The sequence below is a fragment of the Gavia stellata genome, chromosome 3 (assembly GCF_030936135.1).
Source record: "Gavia stellata isolate bGavSte3 chromosome 3, bGavSte3.hap2, whole genome shotgun sequence".
In the NCBI taxonomy this organism is placed as follows: Eukaryota; Metazoa; Chordata; class Aves; order Gaviiformes; family Gaviidae; genus Gavia; species Gavia stellata.
In genome coordinates, this window is record NC_082596.1 from 37881301 (window position 1) to 37905136 (window position 23836).

The following is a 23836-nucleotide window of genomic DNA, read 5'->3' on the forward strand; positions in this document are numbered from 1 at the left end:
GCTGATTGTCTGTAGAAATTCTATCTGCCTGCATGTGTAATTTTATGATGCTTCCTTGCACCGAATACACCCATATTTTATCACCTCGTATTCTACCAGGCAAAGTTTCCAGTTGTGCCTAAATAAATCCATATGCTTTCTATGGGCTATTCACTGGTTTTTTTTAATTCTCCATTAGGATTGTTCTATACTACACTTTCACCTAACCTGTAAGAAGTGTTTGCTGCTTCTAGCTAAATATATGTTTCTATCACACAGTCTGGGATGCTCAGAGGACTGACTTTTCCATCTATCTTGTCATTCTCCTATTCCCCCCAAAAACTGTTAGTTGTGTTTTCAGAGCTAAATGGGTCAAACTTATTAGTTCTACTAACTTTTACTCATTTTCACTTCCTGTTATTGCCCTCACAACTACTAAGCTACCTATTAACCTTTAAAACCTGCTACCTTTTTTTTTTTTAAGTTACTTGTTCTGAAGAGAAAGCAAAAAGCCATTCACTACCACTTACTTAGACAATTTCACCATTTCAGTCCACATTTAAGGGCTCAGAAGAGGGCAACAACTGTAATGGGCCATAATTACTTGTCCAGATAGTTTTATATTAACTTTCTATCTGTATAGTTTTAATATTAATTACTTCGGTGTATCAACTTCTAAAATGTGGCATAAAAATAATTTTTCTTCTGAGTGTTTATCTTGACATGACTCTTCAAATTTTTCTCCTCTCTTTCTTTCATCTATTTTTCTTTCTAAGCACAAATCAACATTTTGTTTTTGAATCAGCTTGCAGCTTCTTTTTTTCCCCACGTTCTGGAGGTAACCCTGAGGTTTGCAGCATTTTGGCAGTACTAAAGAGCTAATACAATTCTCATCAGTAAACGAATCTCCCTTCTAGATGACTGAACTTGTAGTTAGCTACTGGTTAGTTAAAACCTCAAGCTTGCACCTGTAATATGTGTTACCAGGTTTGAAACTGGCTTTTTACGTTAGGTAATATAGATATGTTATAAGAAGAATAAGGGAATAGAGCAATCATTCATGCCTGTTTGTATGACAGATGTACTTACTATACAGGTTATCCAAACCATCTAATATTTCAAACCCCTGCATGTTTTCTAATCACACAAAGTATCCTATTGCATTACCTATTTCACTTTCCTTCTAAGTCCAGATCTAATCTCTTTGTCTCAGTCTGCATGTTTTATGTTGGTAAAACATTTATTTGCACAGTAGTTTACTCAGATATAGACCAACATTTACTTTCTAATGGTTTCATTTTCAGTATTTTACAAGCAGAGCACAACAAAATTACATTCCAGGGGACTGTGGCCCTCCCTAGGCTAGCAATTCATAGAATCATTCAGGCTCAGAGGGACCTCAGGAGGTCTCTGACTGATCCTACTTTGAGCAGTAAAGTGAGCCAAGTTGCTTAGGGTTTTATCCAACTGAGTCTTGAAAATGTGAAGGTCAGTGACTCCACAACTTCCCTGGGCAACCTGTTCCAGCAGTTAAATATCCACATACTAATTTTTTCTCCCCTTTATATCTAATGAGAACCTTGCCTCTTTCAATTTCTACCCAGTGTCGCTCAGCATCCTGCTGAGCGCCTCAGTAAAGAGTGTGGCTCCTTCTTCTCAGGAGCCTCCACTGAGGCACTGGGAGGCTGCTCTTAGGTCCCTCTAAGGACTTCTCTTTTCTATGCTAAACAAACTGAGTTCCCTCAGCTTCACCCCATACATAGGACCCCTACGTTATGAATGCTGGACAGCCTTAAAAGGGATGTCATGTGCTCTTAGCTACTAGACTTCCTGCAGCATAACTTCCACAATCTCTTTACTACCACAACTTATATCCCGTACAGTACTCTATGCATTCAACTTTTTTTTTTTTTCACAACGGCTACAAGGAAACACAAGCTATAAGAACCAGCTGAATCTCCCCATGAAAAAAGCAACATCTCTGCTTCTTTACTATCATCCTATCTCAAAAATTCTATATCCCATCACATCAAAGTAGATAGATCTGCTGCAGCAGGTGGAGCCTCAGGAAATCTGAACTTCCCATTTGACCCACATTTCTGTTCATGAGGTTTTGCCATGTTTTTTTTTTTTAATAGCCTAGAGGAAAAAGCAAGGTAAGGCTCTGTTTTTCTGTTTGTTCTCCTAACTATAGTATCACTTCTTCTCTAAATCATGGATACTTCCTCTAATTTCATTATTTTAGCCTCAGACAATATTACGTTTACATGAGATATCAAATGTTTTAAGTACCAGTTCATTGCAGTTTTTACTGGGAATACTAGTTATTCTGAAATAGCCATGCTTCTGCAGAAAAATGTGTTAGCGCTAATATTATTCTCTTGTGCTGTTACAGTACTTGTCAACTCCAGTTTCATTGTGCTAGGACTCATACTAAAAAATGGCAGAGTTTTACAGTCTGAGCCAAGACCTTATGATCCAGTTACTTCCTCTCAGTAAAATTATCCACATAATTCTCAGTCTCTTTCTCATACTTACAAATCCACATTGCAAATCTGTGACTCTAAACCCAAATAATCAATTACATATTAACAACTAAGTGATCAGTCTTCTGGAGTTAATAACATGGTAGTGTCCATTGTGACATATAGATTTCAACCTGATTTCCCAGTAATGAACTGACGTTCAGCATTGCCTACTCATCTTCAGCCTTTCAGAAACTTGCCAGAGTTTATCTATAAGTTTTGAATGTTCCTTCTTCAGTTCTGCATCAATAAACTCTACCAACAATTGTGAATTAAATTATACCAATTGCTAAACCGGATGGCAAGTCCTAGCACATGCTAGTCTTACAAGCCAAAATTAAGAGTTGGCTTTTAGTAACTGGTTGTATAGATACTGTTTGGGTTTGGTTTTTTTCCCTGGCCATCCACTAATATTTATTGTGCACTGATTTTTGGTACTGGTTTTGATAGTAGTTATATTACTAAGTCATACGATTTGCTGCCCGTGGAAAACGTAGCATCAGGTGATGTGTTATCACACCACATGACAAACAACTACCCTGCAAACAGAGTCCAAGTTAATTTGAATGACACAAAGAATTGCCTTTTAACAATGGAAAATCCCACCAAAAAGATGGTAAACAACCCCAGTTCCCTCAGCCACTCCTCATAAGACTTGTGCTCCAGACCCCTCAACAGCTTCGTCGCCCTTCTCTGGACACGCTCCAGCACCTCAATGTCCTTCTTGTAGTGAGGGGCCCAAAAGTGAATACAGTATTCGAGGTGAGGCCTCACCAGTGCCGCGTACAGGGGCACGATCACCTCCCTACTCCTGCTGGCCACACTGTTTCTGATAGAGGCCAGGATGCCATTGGCCTTCTTGGCCACCTGGGCACACTGCTGGCTCATATTCAGCCGGCTGTCAATCAACACCCCCAGGTCCTTTTCTGCAGGACAGCTTTCCAGGTACTTGTCCCCAAGCCTGTAGCGTTGCATGGAGTTGTTGTGACCCAAGTGCAGGACCCGGCACTTGGCCTTGTTGAACCTCATACAACTGGCCTGGGCCCATCGATCCAGCCTGTCCAGATCCCTCTGCAGAGCCTTCCTACCCTCGAGCAGATCAACACACCCGCCCAACTTGGTGTCATCTGCAAACTTGCTGAGGGAGCACTGAATCCCCTCATCCAGATCATCAATAAAGATATTAAACAAGACCGGCCCCAAAACTGAGCCCTGGGGGACTCCACTTGTGACCGGCTGCCAACTGGATTTCACTCCATTCACCACGACTCTCAGGGCTTGGCCGTCCAGATTTTTACCCAGTGAAGAGTGTACCTGTCTAAGCCACGAGTCGCCATCTTCTCCAGGAGAATACTGTTTGAGACAGTGTCGAAGGCTTTACTAAAGTCCAGGTAGACAACATCCACAGCCTTTCCCTCACCCACTAGGCGGGTCACCTGGTCATAGAAGGAGATCAGGTTGGTCAAGCAGGACCTGCCCTTCGTGAACCCGTGCTGGCTGGGCCTGATCCCTTGGTTGTCCTGCATGTGCCCTGTGAGCACCCTCAAGATGAACCTCTCCATAATCTTCCCCGGCACCGAGGTCAGGCTGACAGGCCTGTAGTTCCTTGGATCCTCCTTCTGGCCCTTCTTGTAGATGGGCATCACGTTGGCAAGCCTCCAGTCATCCGGGACCTCCCCTGTTAACCAGGACTGTTGACAAATGATGGAGAGTGGCTTGGCAAACTCCTCAGTACCCTTGGGTGGATGCCATCAGGCCCCATAGACCAGGTGGCTTAGCAGGTCTTTAACTGCCTCCTCCTGCATCATGGGGAGTTTATTTTCCTCTCCATCCCTGTCTTCCAGCTCAGGGTACCAAATACCCTGAGGATACCTGGTCTGGCTATTAAAGACTGAGGCAAAGAAGTCATTAAGTGCCCTCAGCCTTTTCCTCATCCTTAGTGACAATGTTTCCCCCCGCATCCAGTAAAGGATGGAGATTCTCCTTGGCTCTCTTTCTGTTGCTAATATATTTGTAAAAACATTTTTTGTTGTCCCTTACGACCGTGGCCAGATTGAGCTCTAGCTGGGCTTTTGCCTTTCTCATTCCCTCTCTGCATGACCTAACGAGATCCTTGTACTCTTCTTCAGTTGCCTGCCCCTTCTTCCAAAGGTGAGAAACTCTCCTTTTTTTCCTGAGTCCCAGCAAAAGCTCCCCGTTCAGCCAAGCCGGCCGTCTTCCCTGCCAGCTCTTCTTACGGCACATGGGGACTGCCTGATCCTGCACTTTTAAGATTTCCTGCTTGAAGAACATCCAGCCCTCCTGGACTGTCTCCCAAGGGACTCTTTTGACCAGTGTCCTGAACAGGCTGAAGTCTGCCCTCCAGAATTCCATGGCAGTGGTATTGCTGACCCCCCTCCTTACTTCACCAAGAACTGAGAATTCTATCATTTCATGCTTGCTAAGCCCAAGACCGTCTCCAACCTTCACTTCTCCCACCAAACCCTCTCTGTTTGTAAACAGCAGGTCAAGCAGGGCATCTCCCCTCATAGGCTCACTTACCAGCTGTGTCACGAAGTTATCTTCCACACACTCCAGGAACCTCCAGGACTGTTTCCTCTCGGCTGTGCTATACTTCCAGCAGATGTCCGGTAAGTTGAAGCCCCCACAAGAACAAGGGCTTGTGATGGGCGAGACTTCTACCAGTCGCTTGTAGAATGCTTCGTCCACCTCTTCGTCCTGGTTGGGTGGTCTATAACAGACACCCAGCAGGATATCTGCCTTGTTAGGCTCATCCCTCATCCTTACCCATAAGCACTCAACCTTGTCGTCATAATCGTTGAGCTCTATACAATCAAAACACTCCGTAACATACAGAGCCACCCCACCACCTCTCCTTCCTTGCCTATCTCTCCTGAAGAGCTTATAGCCATCCGTCGCAGCACTCCAGTCATGCGAGTTGTCCCACCATGTTTCTGTGACGGCGACTACATCATAGCTGTCCTGCTGCACAATGGCTTCCAGCTCCTCCTGTTTGCTGCCCATGCTGCGTGCATTGGAGTAGATGCACTTGAGCTGGGCTATAGATTTGGCCCCCAACATCAGCACGCTACCCCTAAGCTCATCTCTAGGCAGCATGGTTTCATCCCCTTCCCCCTTCAAATCTAGTTCCCTGCACGCTCCAAAAAGAGAATGAGATTGCTTGGGAACTGGCAACAGTTTAGCACACAGACTAGTCAATCAAGCGGTGCAGAGCTCCCCAACCAGCTTCTGAACTCTGACATTCATATTTTGAGCTTCAATGTAAACTAAAGAGTAAGTATATGCAGAGGTTATTGCAGATTACTAATACTGGCAAGTCAGTGGTCTCACTAAAATAGGTCCAGGCATGAAAGAAATTATATCCACTGCTGGATTTCCTTATATATTGCCACTGAAGGACTTCCCAGCAGTATGTCTAAACTAACCTAAGTGTCCTTAGGAAGTAGTAAGTAGTTTGGACATCCATTTATCCAGCATCCTAGGGATATCCCATTCCTAGGGATGAGTACAAGAACAGGGCAAGTACATAACAATACTTTATAGCATAATCCCTCAGCTCCAGCTGATTCATGGCCAGGGACCTTCCGAAGCAGAGGTAGTATCTATATCTTGCAGCCCTTGATGTATTTTTCTTCCATTAACCTGTCCAGCTCATTTTCAGCACATGTAAATTTTTGGCATCCACAACACCATTAGCAAATAAGTCCATAGATTAATTGTGCAGTACATGAAAATATATGTCCTTTTATTTGTTTTGAACTTGTCTACAGACAGTTTCAACTGAAGCCCCACGATTCTTATAAAGGAAAAATCAGTAATCAGTTGTACCATTCACCTTAGCTCTAGTAACCTGTTGTTCTAACTCCAGTAACCTACCATAGCCATGCTGTTCATTTAAGCCCTGATTCAACACCGTAAAGCAAATGTTTACCTTCTACATATAAGGAACATGGGAGCTTTCTACCTACTACCGAATGTGTTGTCTGATTGAGGTAGTTCACTAGTACAGCTGATCTGATATTTTCCCAATAAACTATGCTTTTATTCAGAAAAAAATAACAGAACACACTATGGAATGTCTGGCCTTACTGAAAGAACCACAAAGCAGGATATGTCATGTTAAAGACAGTCACTAGGAATGTAGAAGACGAGGGAGGTTGAAGTCCTTACCTTGCCCTTCTCACATATGCAAATAAACATCTATTAGACCTATCATTTTTCCTATCCCAGCTCTTCTATTCTGTAAAAATAACAAATATTTATTGAAAATCTTTGGCCATTTTCAGCCACTAAAATTTCAAGAAAGGATCAGAATTACACAGCATGCAGTCCTTAAATATACAGGTTCAGATTATACCTCATCAAACGATGGGAGACACCAAGGTACATGAAGTATTCATGTTGGATCAGACCTGAGGAGCAGCTAGCCTTTGAGTCCTGACCCAAATTAGCCAGAAGCATATAGACAGTAAGTGAAGATCCTCTCAGTTACCTGCAATTTCCACATTCGGGACTGAGATAGATAGAGAATGTACCAGAACCAACATGTTTACTAAAGTGGTGCTGATCAATCTTCCATGAATTTATCTAGTTTTGTATATTTACACTTGTAGTCTCCACAATTTTCTGTGACAATGTATTCCACAAAACCACTATGCTGAACTCATGAAAAGATACTTGCTTAAACTTCATAGCTTAAAACGTTATCTAAAATATGCCACCTTACTCAACCACAGCTCTTTACAATTTGCCTGACACCTGATGTGCCTGGCACATCTGGAGGTGGGCAGAGAAATAAGATTGGGGAACAGATTCGGCTGTGAGAATCACCTTCTTGTCTGTCTTATACATGGTGTTGGGGTGGGAGGAAGCTTCTTCCTGGAGCTTCTCTAAAGGGAGCTCTGCTGTGTCTCCACAGCCATTAGACATCAGAACTGCAAATATTTACAAGTGTAGAAGAGAATCAGTCTGATCCCATGATCATAATGAGTGATATATACCATGACGCTGTGTCACCTTGCCTTCCTTTAGAAGAAATCCCAGGCATATAGGCCATAAAAAGGCTATGTTAGTACAGACATTTAGGTGTCTGATCTGGACAGTCAGGGGACTAGGATTACACAGTGTCCCTGCTCTGTTCTTTAGGTATAGGCTTAAAATAAGCTTTGGTTCCTTGCGTGAACTGTAAACAAATGACATTTTAGGTTCCTGCACATCAGGATATTCAGTACACATCTATTTCTTGAAAATGAATCATTCTTTTGAAGCTTTTTAGTAGCTCATGTAACTCATTTCAACTCAAGACAATCTAGTATTTCTAACTATAATTGATTTTCTCTCCCCATTTTCCCTTTAGCAATATGAAGCACAATCAACTTCAGTTTCAACACATTTTGTGCTTATCAAACCAGAAATAACCACACAAGTGTTGCAGTAAGTGACTAATTCAATTCATAATTTATTCTAACCTTACAAACATCCTCTTAACCGAACTATGAACTTATTAAGCTTACTAGAAATTAATGTCAACATCAAACACCTGTAGTATTACTGACAGTAAAATTCAAGAGCAGGATTCCATTATTTTAAGACTTTAAACACCAAATCCCTGTTCTTTGAATAAACATTTAGAGCTTTGCTTAAACTCAGAACAACTGAAAGATTCTCACTGATGTTGCTGTCTTTTAGCATAGGACCACAAGATGAACTGAAATCAATCAACTCCATGAATGACATAAAACAGACCTGCGTGTCTCTCTTGCTTCAGTGACTTCATATATTGGCAGAAAGAAAAAAATACTGAATATAGTATTTGTTAAACTTTTACATGGGTATTCAGTGACAAGGATAATGCATGAAAACATTCCTTTAAAATTAGTAGTAGATTTCAAGTTTATGGCTTCTCTCTAGACAATAGTCCCACAGATCAAGGAATCTGGTAAAAAATACTGTTGACATTATCTGCAATAAAGTTGTAATTAAAATTTCAGTGAAATACCATTAAAAAAAAAAACTTTTTGAGGTTATTTCTCACCTTAGCTGGTCTGTAAAAATAATGACTCCAACTGATTTACCAACCCTGGCATTATTTGTATACTACATTTGCATAAAAATGATCAGCATTTATTTTATTAATTGTTTGAGGCACAGCATAACAATTCATATATTGCACTAAAAGCAAAAAAGATAAAGATTTAATGAGACTTACTAGAGTTAGAGCAAGCTAATCACTGTAGCCTGAAGATAAAAATACAAGTTATCCATAATTGCCCATTTTTAAAAACAAAATTCCTTTTCACAACCTTGGTGGTTTCTTTGCTGCTGTTTTTCCCCTACCCTTTCCACTAGACTTCAGTATTTACTACACATTCTCAAGATTAGATCCTGCACACAGATCCCTCCAGGTAAACTCCACATAACCAACTATAGTAAAGAAATAACAGAATATATATGTTAAAAGGCAAGAGTGAGAGAAAGGAGAAGTTACTGCAAATACAACCTCCTGAACGAAAGAATGTTTCTTTATGTAAGTCCACAGAAGATCAACAGTTGTCTGAACAGTAACCATAATGCTCTTATTGAGCTCTACAGGTTTTACAGTCTTTACCACTTACGGTACACTTATGCAATAGCATAAGAATCCCAGCCAGATACCATAATTTACAAACTGTATCCTCTGTGACAGCTATGGTCACTTCTCAGTGCTATGCTAAGGCCTTTGTGCACAACAAAGACAAATTAAGAAGCAAAGAACAAAAGAGACACGGGGCAAGTGTGAAAGACATTCTGGAGTCCACAATTATGGTCCAAAACACCCATGGGGAGAACAGAATCAGCTGTAAGTGAAAGGCAATAGAAAATTGGGGAACAGTTGCAAGAGATCTAACTGTACACTGATCAACCTATCTCAGGAGGAGAAGAGGAGCCTTTATCCAAAATAAATGAGAACTATGTCCCTGGAGATGTCAGAAGGAGTAGAAGAAACCCTCCACCATGTCCATACAACCTCTCAGTACTCAAAAAGACAGTAGTGACTTGAAAAAAAAGTATCTTTAAGTGATGTCCTGGGTCTGACTGGGATGGAGTTAATTTTATTCATAGCAGCCCACATGGTGCTGTGTTTTAGATTTGTGACTACAACAGTGTTGATAACACACCAATCTTTCAGCTATTGCTGAACAACACTTGCAGAGTCAAGGTTTTCTCTGTTTCTCACTGTCATGGTTTAACCCCAGTGGGCAACCAAGCACCACACAGCCGCTCGCTCACTCCCCCCAGGGTGGGGTGGGGGAGAGAATCGAAAGAGTAAAAGTGAGAAAACTCGTGGATTGAGATAAAGACAATTTAATAGGTAAAGCAAAAGCCATGCATGCCAGCAAAACAAATTAAGGGGTTCATTCACCACTTCCCATCGGCAAGCAGGTGTTCAGCCATCTCCAGAAAAGCAGGGTTCCATCACACTTAACGGTTACTTGGGAAGACAAATGCCATTACTCCGAATGTCCCCCCTTTCCTTCCTCTTCCCACAGCTTTATATGCTGAGCATGATGTCATATGGTCCCTTTGGTCAGCTGGGGTCAGCTGTGCCAGCTGTGTTGCCTCCCAACTTCTTGTGCACCCCCAGCCTACTCACTGGTGGGACGGTGTGTGAAGCAGAAAAGGTCTTGACTCTGTGTAAGCACTGCTCAGCAGTGACTAAAACATCCCTGCTTTATCAACACTGTTTCCAGCACAAATCCAAAACACAGCCCCATACTAGCTACTATGAAGAAAATGAACTGTACTCCAGCCAAAACCAGCACACTCACTCTGCACCACAGCGGGTGGGCAAGAGGCTGGTGGGGGAGGCAGCTGGGACAGCTGACCTGAATTGACCAAAGGGATATTCCAGGCCATATAATGCCATGGTCAGCAATAAAAACTGGGGTGTGGTTTTTTCCAAAGTAGCTGTTGCCTGGGGACTGGTTAGGCATCAGTCTGCCTGTGGGAGGTGATGTGTGATTGCTTTGGCATCACTTGTTTTAGGTTTGGGGGCTTTCTTTCCTTCTTTTTTTCTTCCTTTCTTTCTTCTTCCTCTTCCTTTCAATTGTTAAACTATCTTTATCTCAACCCATGAGTTTTCTTGCTTTTGCTCTTCCTATTCTCTCCTCCCTACCACTGAGGGGCAGTGAATGAGTGAGGGGCTCTGTGGTCCTTAGCTGCTTGCTGGGGTCAACACACAAAGAGGGAAAAAACATCTTTTGGAACTTTTGCCTTCAACTGTTCATTGTCTATCCAAATTCTAAATCTTTCAGGAGTTTCAAAGTACCTGGTAATCAAGATTATCAGAAATTGCCTACCATACAGATAGAAAAAGATTGAAGATAAATGGAAGACTGAAGATCAGACCTTTTAGAAATTGTGATAACAGTAAATTACACTTATTGATATTTTTCCTAGAATCATATAGTTCTATCCAAATTAGGATGAACTGTATCTTCCATATCGGACTCTAAAGAAAAAGCCACTGAATGTCAAATACCTATCACTTAGAAAGTCAATTACATCTCACAAAAGCAAAGCTTAAGATATTTCATTCATACTAGCCATATCATTCACAGAGCAGTAACATCATGACTGTTCATATGCTAAGCCTGGTCCATATAATACACTCCTTCTTTTACTCTAGTGATAAGCATCAAGGACCACAAAAATATGTAAATGCTTTACATGCTTTGCGAGACAATGCAAGGAAAAAAACCACCATAAACCAGTGTTTTTTTTTACTTTCTCTTCTAGATACAGAGCATGCCTCCTCTCTCCAGATGTTGAAAACAGAAAACAGAAAACTTCATACAAATAGCTTCATAAAAGCTATGACCACCACTTCGTAAGACATTAGAAATGGAAGCCTGTAGGTCTATGGCAATTTCCAAAAAAGCTGCATCTAAGTATTTATCTACACAGTAACTTCTTTTAGAAATTTCACTAGGAGGGCAGTAGTGATGCAGATAGTCAAGTCATGTATACAAAGACATTTCACTTGACTTTTGAAGATATACTATAAGATGAACAACTTCGCATTTATTTTTTTTAAGAGAAAAATAATGTTGGATCATACCTTGCTAAATATTTTCTTGGAATCTGAGAACATCAATGTTTATCATTGCATTGAGTGTAAAGAATCAGCATTCAGTGATAAGAACATGAGACAAATAACGTTGCCATTATTACTTTCCCATGACTTGGGCTAAAGCAGTGATCACTACCTCTGACTAGACAGAAAACTTATCTTCTTCCAGTGGCATGAAAATACTGTGCTACACTGACTTTCCTGCTTGCTGGTGATTCGAACCTGAGGACTGTTGTACAATGAGGAGTTTGTGATCCATACAACAATTGACCTGAGCAGGTGCAGGACTGTGCTGTGCTATGCTGTGCTGCATATATCACTTGGCCGCAGGATAAAGTTAGCCTGCTGATCATAAGGGAGAAGACTGTAGGCAGATTCCCACTTGGCATTTGGCAATTACACCACCTGCATGGTCTTATCTTAAAAATGAACCACCATGTTGTCATGTGAACATCTTTTTATTTGACAGTAGAAATGCTGAATGCAATTCTTTACGTATAAGCGAAGCTAAACTAAATTATTTACTTCTAAGAGCTCTAAGGACTGTAATGCTGGTGAACCTTAGCACAGCAGGATCTGTGCAGCGTACCGTGCCATGACTAGAGGTCTGTCCAGTGTTGTGCAACTTACGGTTCCCAGCATCTGAAGGGATACAAGATTATCTATGCTATCCCCTTTTTCCACCTCAAAAAGGTATTTAAAGTCTGAGTATATTAGGTATATTATTATTATTAGGTATATTAAGTCTGAGTACCCTTCTAATGGAGATCTGTAACACACACTTGCACCAGTGCATTACATCTGCCACTGAAAATTTTGCAATGTATAACACAGCCAGTTTTTGCCTGCAGAAGAGGCCTACTGTCTCCCAGAAGCGTCAGCTTCTGTGCATGCACTACACAGCAGATGCTCACTGGTAATGTTGCCGATTTCCCAATGGCTTCCAAAGAAGAAGAGTCAGCAAAAGGAAACACGATGAGCAAATCACACAGCTTTCTCCCACACAATCATTCTACTTAAACCCCAACAAAACAGGCTGCGGGCCAGAAAACTGTTCTGAACATGTAGTACGACTCACATACCATCTTTCCCAGGGCCTTGTGGCCTCTCCTCTAGCAAATGATGTATTCTAGTCACATAGCAGTGGAGAAGTTTTTGTCCAGCTGGGAGAGACAACAAAGAGGAACAACCTGCTGCTAATACTAGAATAATTTATCAGGTCTCGAGTCTGTTTCCTGCATGTTGCCAAAGACCTCTAGGAGACAGGGAAATCAGGAATGTCTGTTGAACCAGAGGAAATGTACTGAAAGCACTGCAGATTGGACACCCTTTCATTAAAGCACTCGGAGACTTATCAGAAAAGCAGTATAGACTATATAAGGGGTAGACTACCAAACACTGAGTTATTGTCTCATCCTACAGGCAAAGGCAATCTCCACTAAATTCTGCTTATCTCCTCTTGTTATAAAATGTAAATATAATCACCAGCCAATCTTTCAGGGGTGTTACAATGACTAAGTAATTAGCATTTGGAAAGCTCTTGAGGAAAAAAGAAATTCTAAAGATTAGAAGAAGAGTTATTAAAGCAAACAGAAGACACCAGGTATCTCCTGATAGCAATAGTTAAAAAAATATATTACTACTTAAAGTGCATTTCTATCTTTAAAGATTCTGGTTTGTTACTGCATAGCAAGAATAACACATAACAAACATGAGGCAGACACTCATTGAACTTTCACTTAAGATTTCAACATAGAGCAGAAAACCCACTATTACTGTGAAACCAGCTCTGAAGAAAAGAAGAGATGGTTTTACAAGTCCTGATGCTGCAAACACTTAAGTTTAGTTCAGATATATGATTATTTGCGTTTAAATCATGGAGGCTTTTCAGTATCATACAGACTGGCATATGCAATGATGTACCTGCAGGAAATGGCTTTCAATTATCACCACCTTTCACTTCAACCACACCTGTGTGAGCTTCCTGGGTACACTTATGTTTGGAGTGGTGCTTCATAGTTAACTACTGCATAGCATGTATTAACATATGGTAACATTTTTAATATTGTAAGCATGCATAAAGATTGGACAACAACAAGAAAAGAGGTGATTGAGCATTATAACTAAATATCAATATTGTGTAAAACAATACAGAATTTCTTTTTCATCTTCCTTACTTGTAAAAAGAAAAATGTATATTTAAGTCCAAGAGTGCTTCAAAAAACCTTATGCTTTTACCATGTGTATGTTTATGCATAGCAATACATTTAAACAATTATATTCTTCACTTAATCAAACAATTGATTTTTTTAAAAACCAAATGAGTCATGCTTTGGTGACTGTTCAATCAATATTCCCTGCAATTTCAGGGAAAATACAGTTCAGTTCTCTCCAATGGACATCAGTGAGATACTGAGGGAATAACATCATTTCAAAGTCTCAGTGGACTTCAGCCAAATGCAAAGAACAGCTTAAGCCCAAATGTCATGGAATTCCAAAAGGACTGCAGAGTTTCACAAAGAACTACTTCAGCTCTCTATTAGATTTACAAAACACAATACTTGGCATTATGATGTGTACAAAATGAGCTGCTTGATACCATTTTCAGTCACAGACCTCAACTGCATTACCCTTTTACATTTACAAATACATGTGATTTTACAGTTACAGTTCTCAGCTTTTTAAAATCAGGAAGAGCCTTTCCACTATGATATTATCTGCCAGTAATCTATTTCAGCCACCTGCATAACGGAACACACTTAGAAAGTTACTAGTGTGTTAACAGCCCTCCTATGCATCTTATGTTATACACAAAGAGTGATAACTGAAATCAGAATGTAGCCCCATAATATTCTTTTTCATCTTTGTATATATATTTCTTTTGAAATGGATTCTTCAGAAGTATAACAGCTTAATTGTTTCTTCTATTTGGAATGTTTCATTCTAGCTAAACCTTCATTGACAATTCTGATATGAGTACTAGGAGATTTTTTTTAAAAGAAAATATACCAACAGTCAGTTTCATGCTTTTAATACCTAAATAAATCAACCAAACTCTGAAAGATATTCTCTTGAACACACATAAAGATGGAATTTTGTGTTCTGCAAAAACCTGCATTATAAGTAGGGTATGCAGTAAAATCATCTGCTATAAATAGTAGAACTTGTTTTCCCAGAATCCAGCCTTAGGAGTGTGAGGTTTTGTAATTTTTTAAGAAAGGGCTGAATAAGCAACGAATATTGAACTCTAAAGGGAACAAGTCAAGTAGCTATATGCAATAATGCCCTGCAATTCAGTGATGGCAGAAAGCCACGATTTGAAATTAGCTATACCGCAGATAAGCAGTGTAAAAAGCATCAAAGCAGTTAATGGATTAATGCAGTACATAATAAAAAAATTCAATCCCAGTATCATACAGTTACTGATCTGGAAAATACAGCAATGAAAAATACCGTTCGCCGACAGAAACTTAAGTTCTTTATGTCACCTTCAAAAGAAAATAGAACACCCATCCTGCGTAACACTTTGTCATATGCTCAAGTTTTGAGCCGTTCTGCAGGATGTAACCTAACCGTTATATCGAATATAAACCACATACTGTCAGGAAATTGCAAAATGAGAATTAAAATAAAAGCCAGTCTTTCAGAAGCACAGCACTTTCAACACCAAGATGTGCATATTGAAATTTCTATCAGTGGTACTTACTATAACATGGCTATATTAGAATCACTATAACCATGGCTATTCATCAAATACGCCATGATTTTCCTACAGAATCTCAGAATCACTTATATAACACTCTACCTGAACCAGAGGTCCTGTTTGTGACCTTTCCTAGTTTTAAGTTGATTTTGTATAAACTTTGCCAGGTTCGATGAAATGCATGACAGAAAGATGTTCCAGGTTTTGCATGGCACAAAACCGGAATTGCTTCTTAGAATCGAGACCTTATTAAAAAAAACGAACACTTGTTTGCACACAGATAATATTCTACCCAAATGTCAAGACGCTAGAAAATTAATTTCTTTTATACTGCCTTTCTGGTTCCAGATACCTTGAGGAATTCAAATGTCTAGAAGGAGAGACCTACACATCTGTTGGATACCTTTTCCTCGCTATCTCCACAGAAGTTGATAAAAGATTCTATTCTGTATGTGATACATAATGAGGCCAATAACATCACACACACCCCTACCTACTGTACCTTCCAGATGCCACAAAATACTACTTTAGGAGTCCTGTGGTTTATGCCAGTACAAGACACCCATTCAGCTTGCTTTTTATGTCACGCTGATAAAGTTGGAAAGATCTGTAAATTGCAGGAGGAAATAAGGAGATAACGCAGCTACAGGCTAATTATGGCCTTCACTGGAATCCATGGATTAGTTCTGTAAATACCAACTGATTCCATGAAGACTGCAAGCCCACAGTCACAAACAGTGTGTCTTCCTTCAAACACAAAGAACTAATTAACCTACTGTGACACCTGAGTGACCCAGTCACTCACTTACCTCTTCTCTTCTGTAAAAACAAATGCATGCATCAAACTTAAAAATACTGAAAAAAAGAGAGTAGGTATTAATTCACAATTATTTAAGCATAACAAAAAACTTTTTTTACCATGAGCATGGTCAAGCACTGGAACAGGTTGCCCAGAGACATCGTAGAGTCTCCATCTTTGGAGAGAGTAAAAACCCAACTGAACAATGTTCAGAGCAACTTGCTCTAGCTGATTGTTTTGAGCAAGGAGTTGGACTAGAAATCTCCAGCTGTCCCCTCCAACCTCAACTATTCTGTGATTCTATGAAGACTGTAGTAAGGAAGCAACAGAAATATAACAGAAACAGAGTAGAGCACTATGTGTTTTTCTGATTTTTAGATTAAGGTCCAACATGAAACTAATAGTTTGTGATAGAATTCATAAATGTAAGAATGCTGAGATATCCTGAGATTGTGTATTTCCTGTGCTTTGATCTCACATAAAGTTCTATATAGCAAAAACTGGGGAAAAAAAAGAAGTATTGAAATCCATGACTACCTTTTAAGCATCTTACACTGAAGCTTTTAAAAATGGCAGAAAAGAGACTACTAGTTAACTTTCTTCGACAATTTCCCTCCTTTCACAACTAGTAATTCTAGGAAAGGGAGAAAGCAGTGAGCACAGAGCCTTCTACAGTGCAATTTAACACACAAAACAGTCTCCTGGAAAATTGCAATCAAATCCTCTGGAGAAGTTACAAGTTCACATTGCATAAGCTATTTGTAGCTAGTAAGTCTCAAATAAAACCCACTGAAGTTAGAACTGTGATGCAGCTAAGAAAAAAAAGAACCAGATAAAAGTCAGTGAAGCTAATTCTGCTCCTTGCACATAAACACATTCTTCAAGTAGAACCTGCAAGTGATTTATGTAGGAAATCAAATTAATTACTTTAAGCACCTGAAGCGTTTGATATTTCATGGGATTTTGATGCAGCTAGCAGTTTATTCACACACATTTATGGCCTTCATTACATTCACTCCTGAAAGCTGCAAGTTAAACCCCATGAACCTTCACACAGCTACTGGGTACTTTAGCTTCAAACACAGTGGGCAGATTCAAACTAATCTATGTTTGATCAGGTATTACACTTTTTAGATTAATCTATAATAGAAAAGTATCAGAAAATACACATTTTTTGCAGTTACCCAGCAGTTCCATTGCATCGTCTTCATTGTCAATGTCTTCTTCAGTTACAGATGGAGCTGTGCTTTGAGCAGAATCAAACGAGTCCTGAGAAAGCATGGCAGCCAGCAGTTTCTTATGTTGCTGCTGTTGTTGTTTTAGTCCTTTGGTCTTTGGCTCCATTTTTAAGCTGTGAGGGAGGAAAGCACAAATTTCTCTTACTGGTGCTCTCTACAAAATATGTCACACCTCTGTCAAATTACTGTAGCCCATGATGTCCTCCAGATCTGAAGGTTAATGCCATCAGATCACACATAAACCAGCTGGTTATCACTCATTCCTTGATCACTGGATGTTATAAGTCAGTTTGTGTTTTCAGTTCCTATCTAAAGTTTTGATTGAATGATGATGGGAAATTTCCCATTGCCTTTATGGGCATTAATCAAGTCTAAATAAGCTACATATACAGAACAACAGGATGTCAATTACTAATCATTATTGCTAAGGCATTGATTGCACAGCAACAAAGCTGAGAATGAAGAACTGCTCCCTTGAGTGGTTATGTTATCACAACCCCACAAGATTAAGGAGTATATAATTATAACAATTCTCATGGTTTGTTGACTTGTGTCCCTAACCTAAGTAACGGACAACTGGACCTGCGCAGAAGTTAGCAGAAGGGTCTAAGGCAGGACTTGCTACAGTTAGCAATTTCTGATTCCTTACAATATCAAGATAAAAACAACAGGACACAAGTTTGGTGCCCCACATCAGCAACATCTCAGACTGCCTTACAGCCTGTTGCAGGAAGGCAGATCTGTTGCAAATGTATGAAATTTAGTATAATCAATGATAGTTCATTTCCCACTGCAAAGATGAACACTAATAAGACAAAGTAGACCTTGGAGATGAAGAACAGGCTTTGAGTTTAGGACATCAGGTTATGGGTGGGGCGTCTGCAAGCTCTAGTTCATTTCGGGCTCTAAGAAACAAGAGCATCGTATTAAAAATCACACAGATTCCCCACTGTGTACATAAATTATCCCTTGAGGAAGTTTCCCAAGAGCCTTGCTTTTTCTCAGAATTTCTCCAGGAAATTTTTCATATAGAAAACTACTAACAATGACTTGGAAATGAGTTTAATCCTTTTTTCACGGTGTTCAAATTTCTGAAAGATGAGCTTGTTACCAGCAGGATTGCCATCAGCACTTTTATATGGTCCCTTATCACATATTAATACCTTACCTTGCTCCCTTACAGCAGCAACAGATAGCAGTACAAAACAGTGACAAACAGAGTCTTTCCTCTGTAGCAATCCAGAACATTAATGGAAAAAAGGTGACCCTTCATCAGTTCGACAAGACATCACTAATACAGCTACCTCAGACTGGCTACACTATCTTTCCTAGTCAAAGTAGTAGTGAAACTTGTCCTTTCAGTTGCTTAAAATTAATTCCCCTTCTTTTTCCAAGTAACTGGGCTGGCTTTCAGATATACAATATGTGTGCTTCCGTTGCTCATCATCACAGGAATGTGTGTTTTTAAGGAGAAAATAGTGTTTTTTTCCCACTGTCCGCTACTGAATGGAGCAAAAAGTGAGGTTTGTGGTTGCAAAGACAGAAAAAACAGGCAACTCATAGATTCCCAAATACCATGTACTATGTATACTGACTATGGTCTACTTTATGCTGGACCAATATTGACAACGGGCATGTTATCAACAGACCAGTGGTCCACAGGAATATGCCATTCTCTGTAGCCTATTCAGTCTCCTATAGAATGCTACGAATGTGTAAGGACCCAGGGCTTCCCCTTCTACCAAACAGAAAAAAACTTGTACGCTATGGCATGTGAAAACAACACAGAGAGAGGGAGTTGCATGATGCTGATGGCAATTACTCTACCAGTGATCGCTCGATGCCTAATCCTCTGGGTATTTATACAGTATCTCATTTATGTAGCATTTCCTTATGTTTAGTGATCAGTAAAAGAAAACATATTACCTGGAAATAATGGGACAATTACAGTTTTCACTTTCCTGTTCTTCTGCTGTAACTGAAGATTAGGATTAATTTTGAGAGTTTGCTGGCTTATCACATAAATTCTGGTAATTAGTGATCAATAAGCTATCACTTTTTATTAAAAGTGTTGCTAAATCAAATTTAACAAGACATAATTGGAAACATTTGATATGAATTTCAAATTGCTCCCTCTTTCAGTTGCCAGGTAAAAATGTAACTGAATTATTTTAGGCTACATTAACTATGAAGTATATGAATAAAATACAGATGAGGTAGCCAAAAATTCTTTACAACTTGATAACAAATTCACTCTTTGGAGAGTTTAATTTAATCTCATAAAACCCATACTATTCCCACTACTTTTGGATGTACAAGGTATATGCTACATAAAAACTAAATTATTATTACCTATTACTTGTCTCATGCACTTTGTGTATAGTCAATTCCAAATCCTGCTAATAGTACTTTAATTCCCAGTAACACTGAATCAGACCTTGAAGAAACTGCCTGTTATTAGTGAACTATATGAAACATTCAGATTAACGTTGATCCATACAGCTCTTAAACTTCCATATATAGGTGGCATCAATTTTGGTATCATCACCACTAGCTTGAAGTTCTACGATTTTATGATAATTTTGCAAGCCTGCAAACATGCTTTTTATAAATGCCTTACAAAAGCTGACAAAATGTGAACAAAGCAAAGAATTATCCCAGACATAAAAGCAGTCATCCAAATGTAAATCCATATGCTGCATGTAATTTAGTAGCTATTCATTTCCACTGAAAATCAGTATTCCCACTTAACAATACATGTTTTTCAACAGGTCTTCAGCACTTACTGCACCTAAAAGCTAGAGATATCAGTGTCCCATAAGTCTTTCCTGGCATCAAGCACCCTATATTCTCCTTATTTCATATGCCACGCAATGTGATTTTGTCATGATACTCAACAAGACTTCTCAAATACTATTCTCAAAGCCATTAAACACATTTTTTAATTATAGCATTAGCTGTGAGGTTTCTCACAGCTTGTACGACCCTCTACAAAGAGAAAAATACGCTGCTTTGAATCATCGTTGTTACTCAGAACTAAACCTCTTTGCTCCTGTCTAGAGATCAGAGATGCTTATTTCTGCTCCTTCCTATTGAGAGAAGGGATACAATACCCTCAATTGCTCTGCAACGTGGAACAGATCTTTATTCAGCGTCTTTATTGGACAGCTGAATAAGGAAAAAGAAACCCAGGCCTTCACAATCAAGCTGCAGTGCCAGTTGCTGACTCCATTACTTTCCCAGGGACTGCACTGGAGAGACCCAGTGTCTGAGTTCTGTTGGTTCCCATCCAACGTCTGGCTGAGGGATCATTACTACATACTGCTACTTCTTTGAAATAGTAGTACTTGCAGCTTCCCCACAATAATCTAATTAAAAGAAGAAAGAAGTGCTTATGGATAACAAACATTCCCAACATGTGAGGAAAGTTAATGAATACAGCTTCTAAGAGCACAGCAAGTGACAGACTAATTTCCCTGTGTCAGGGAGGTTAATTCCAACGTAGAAGGCTCACGGAAGACATAGCAAACAAATACTCACAATTCTAATTGGGGGATGAGAGGCTGGAGAACAGTCCCACGGAAAGACATCTGGGGGGCTGGGTTGATGGCAGGTTGAATATGAGTTAACAGTGTGCCCTGGCAGCCAAAAGCGCCAACCGTGTCCTGGGGTGCATCAAGCACAGCATAGATAGCCACTCAAGGGAGGTGACTGTCCCACTGATGCGGCCCCACCTTGAGTATTGTGTGCAGGTTTGGGCACCTCAATATAAGAAAGACATCAAACTATTAGATTGTGTCCAGAGGAGGGCAACCAAGATGGTGAAAGGCCTTGAGAGCAAGACTTATGAGGAGCGGCTGAGGTCACTTGGCTTGTTCAGCTTGGAGAAGAGAAGGCTGAGGGGTGACCTCATCACAGCCTACAACTTCCTCAAGGGGGGCAGCAGAGGGGGAGGTGCTGATCCCCTCTCTCTGGTTACCAGCAACAGGACATGAGGAAATGGAGTGAAGCTGCGTCAGGGGAAGTTCAGATTGGACATTAGGAGAAGGTTCTTCACTGAGAGGGTTGTTGGTCACTGGAACAGGCTCCCCAGTGAAGTGGTCATGGCACCAAGCCAGTCAGAGTTCAGGGAGCATCCAGACGACACTCTTAGTCATATGGTTTAGTTTTAGGTAGTCCTGCAAGGAGCAGGGAGTTGGACTCGATGATCCTTATGGGTCCCTTCCAGCTTGAGATAGTCTATGATTCTGTGATAATACCTTAGACCTTTTCAAAGGGAAAGCAGAGAGTTTCTGCCTTCTTAAAAGAGAAAGAAAAATGTGTCTGATGCAGTCAGAGTACTAGTTATAACCAAGGAGAAAGGTTACAGGGCTGAGGGAGAACGGTAGGTGTTTAAGGCAATTAACAGAGGCAGTGCACAAGCTTTACACTTAAAAAGAAAAAAAGCATTAAGCCCTTTTAAAGAAAGGCTGTGAATAGTTCACTTTCTGTGATACACAGGTACCTTTCAATAATGGAAAATGGACTCCTTGGAAAAAATTACAATCTCTTCCATGTAGCTGAAGGACATTAACAAACAAACATACTCCCCCACCCTCAGTCAAGCACAATAAAACATCAGAAGTTATTTACTGCAGAGAATACAATTTTCTCTTTGAGAAAGAATTGCTATTAACACCAAGATGCTAAGTATAAGAACTGCAGATGAATTTAGGAAATCCTGTTAAAAATAACATAGGTACTGTTTCCCTTGTCTATCTTTCCTTCAAATGAGAAAATCAGATTTATCACTAAATTGTCAAGAAGATTAACAAACAGCCACTATCAACCGCTGAAAGACAGAAGGGTTTAACCGCTGAAAGACAGAAGGGTTTGAAGTATCTGAATGAAGCTATACATCACAAAATTATTACACAATGGGCCCCCATCTTGTCAACATACACTTAGCTTTATACATGGAAATAAAACCATGGTATTGCAAATGAGTATAAAGTTAATCATATATAAAGGAATGAGAAGAAACCAGTCACATATTAATATCTTCCATTTATTTTGCATGCTGCCACACTATGGCATGGGAATTTAAAAGCCCTGCACTCTGCTCTCAGAAATGGGGTGTTACAAAGACAGATTCACTTCACAAATTATAAAATTTCTAGGCAGAACCAAAATCTCACCTTCCTCCAGGACTGCTGCTATCCTCGCTGTCCCACTGCTCATTTTTATTTCTTGGTATTGGTGGCTGCAACATCTCAGCAGCCAGTGGGTCAGCATCATTCTCTTCACGACCAATCCATTCTCCAATCACACGAGGTCTAAGAAGGGGGGTGTTAAAACCTGTTGTGTCCTGAAGAGAAATTAAAAAACAGAAACACTGCACTGCTTGTTCTCAACCACACATGTAAATAGGAAAAGAAAAGAAGAAATAGAAAATAAAGCTATTCGTTAAAAAAGAACAAAACCACTACAGTACATTATAATTTCAGAGGGCTACAAAATACCCAGAAACAATCATGGACTAAGGAAAAGATTCCCATTAACAAAATTCCAAGAGAGATTTGTCCACCTCGATGTCTCAAATCTCTCCTGTTTCTTACTTTTCAATAGCAACTGTAGAAATCTGGGTTATCATCTTGAAAAATTACATATTTTTATAATAAACGCACAACTGAAAACCAGCACTGTGTGAGTTCTGCTAAGCAACAGATGAGGTCACTTGTATAATAAACAACCCAACCAAAAGACTGTTGTAGATTAATAGCATCACTCTTATTTGCATTATGAATGAATGCAAAACTAATAAATACATCTGCATTTGGCATTTTAAAAATAACCCTGCTGGGATTTACATAATGTATCTTCCAATTCTGAAAATGGTATTAACATTTTAATAAAATGCATTTCTGAAACTAGTAGTCATATTTTTAACCACTTACTTATCCAGAAGATAGCTGGAGAGGATTACCAGAGGCAAGCAAAATCCAATTGGAATATTCAAAACAGTAACAATGATTTGCATCATTATACTAGGAATTTAGATTAAGGAAACAAATTGTCCTTAAAAATTGTATGAAAAAGCTGTTCTGAAGTGGTGAGTATCTCTGTTCTCAATGTTACTAGAATAGTTGTAGATAAAGGGTCATGTACAACAGTATAGTTGAACTAAAAAAAAAGCACATATGCAAAAAAATAGACATGAAATGATGGGATAGGAATATTTATTTTGCTTTAATTAAACTCTTTTCTAGGCTAGCAAAGACACTTCAAATACAGTGTTCTTGATTAGGAGAGATATATTCTATTCCTATCCTTTAACAAGAGAAAATTTTAGGAAAACAAATCCTTGGCTGTTACCTAGCTCAGCGTCTCAATAAATATTCCTGCCATAAAACAATGCTTTCCAAACAAAGAGAATCTGGAAAAAGTACAGCACAGCGATTACTTAGCCTAGCCACCATA

General features: G+C 39.6%; 1 protein-coding gene across 1 annotated transcript in view; it reads right to left on the reverse strand.

Moving 5' to 3' along the window:
- C3H8orf34 (chromosome 3 C8orf34 homolog) overlaps positions 1–23836 on the reverse strand; it is a 165106-nt gene that overhangs the window by 76621 nt on the left and 64649 nt on the right. Inside the window, exons 6-7 of the mRNA XM_059815599.1 lie at positions 22555–22724; positions 17324–17490 (exon numbers count right to left, since the gene is read on the reverse strand). Of these exons, the coding sequence (XP_059671582.1) occupies positions 17324–17490; positions 22555–22724 (337 nt within the window). The remainder of the gene's footprint in view (positions 1–17323; positions 17491–22554; positions 22725–23836) is intronic.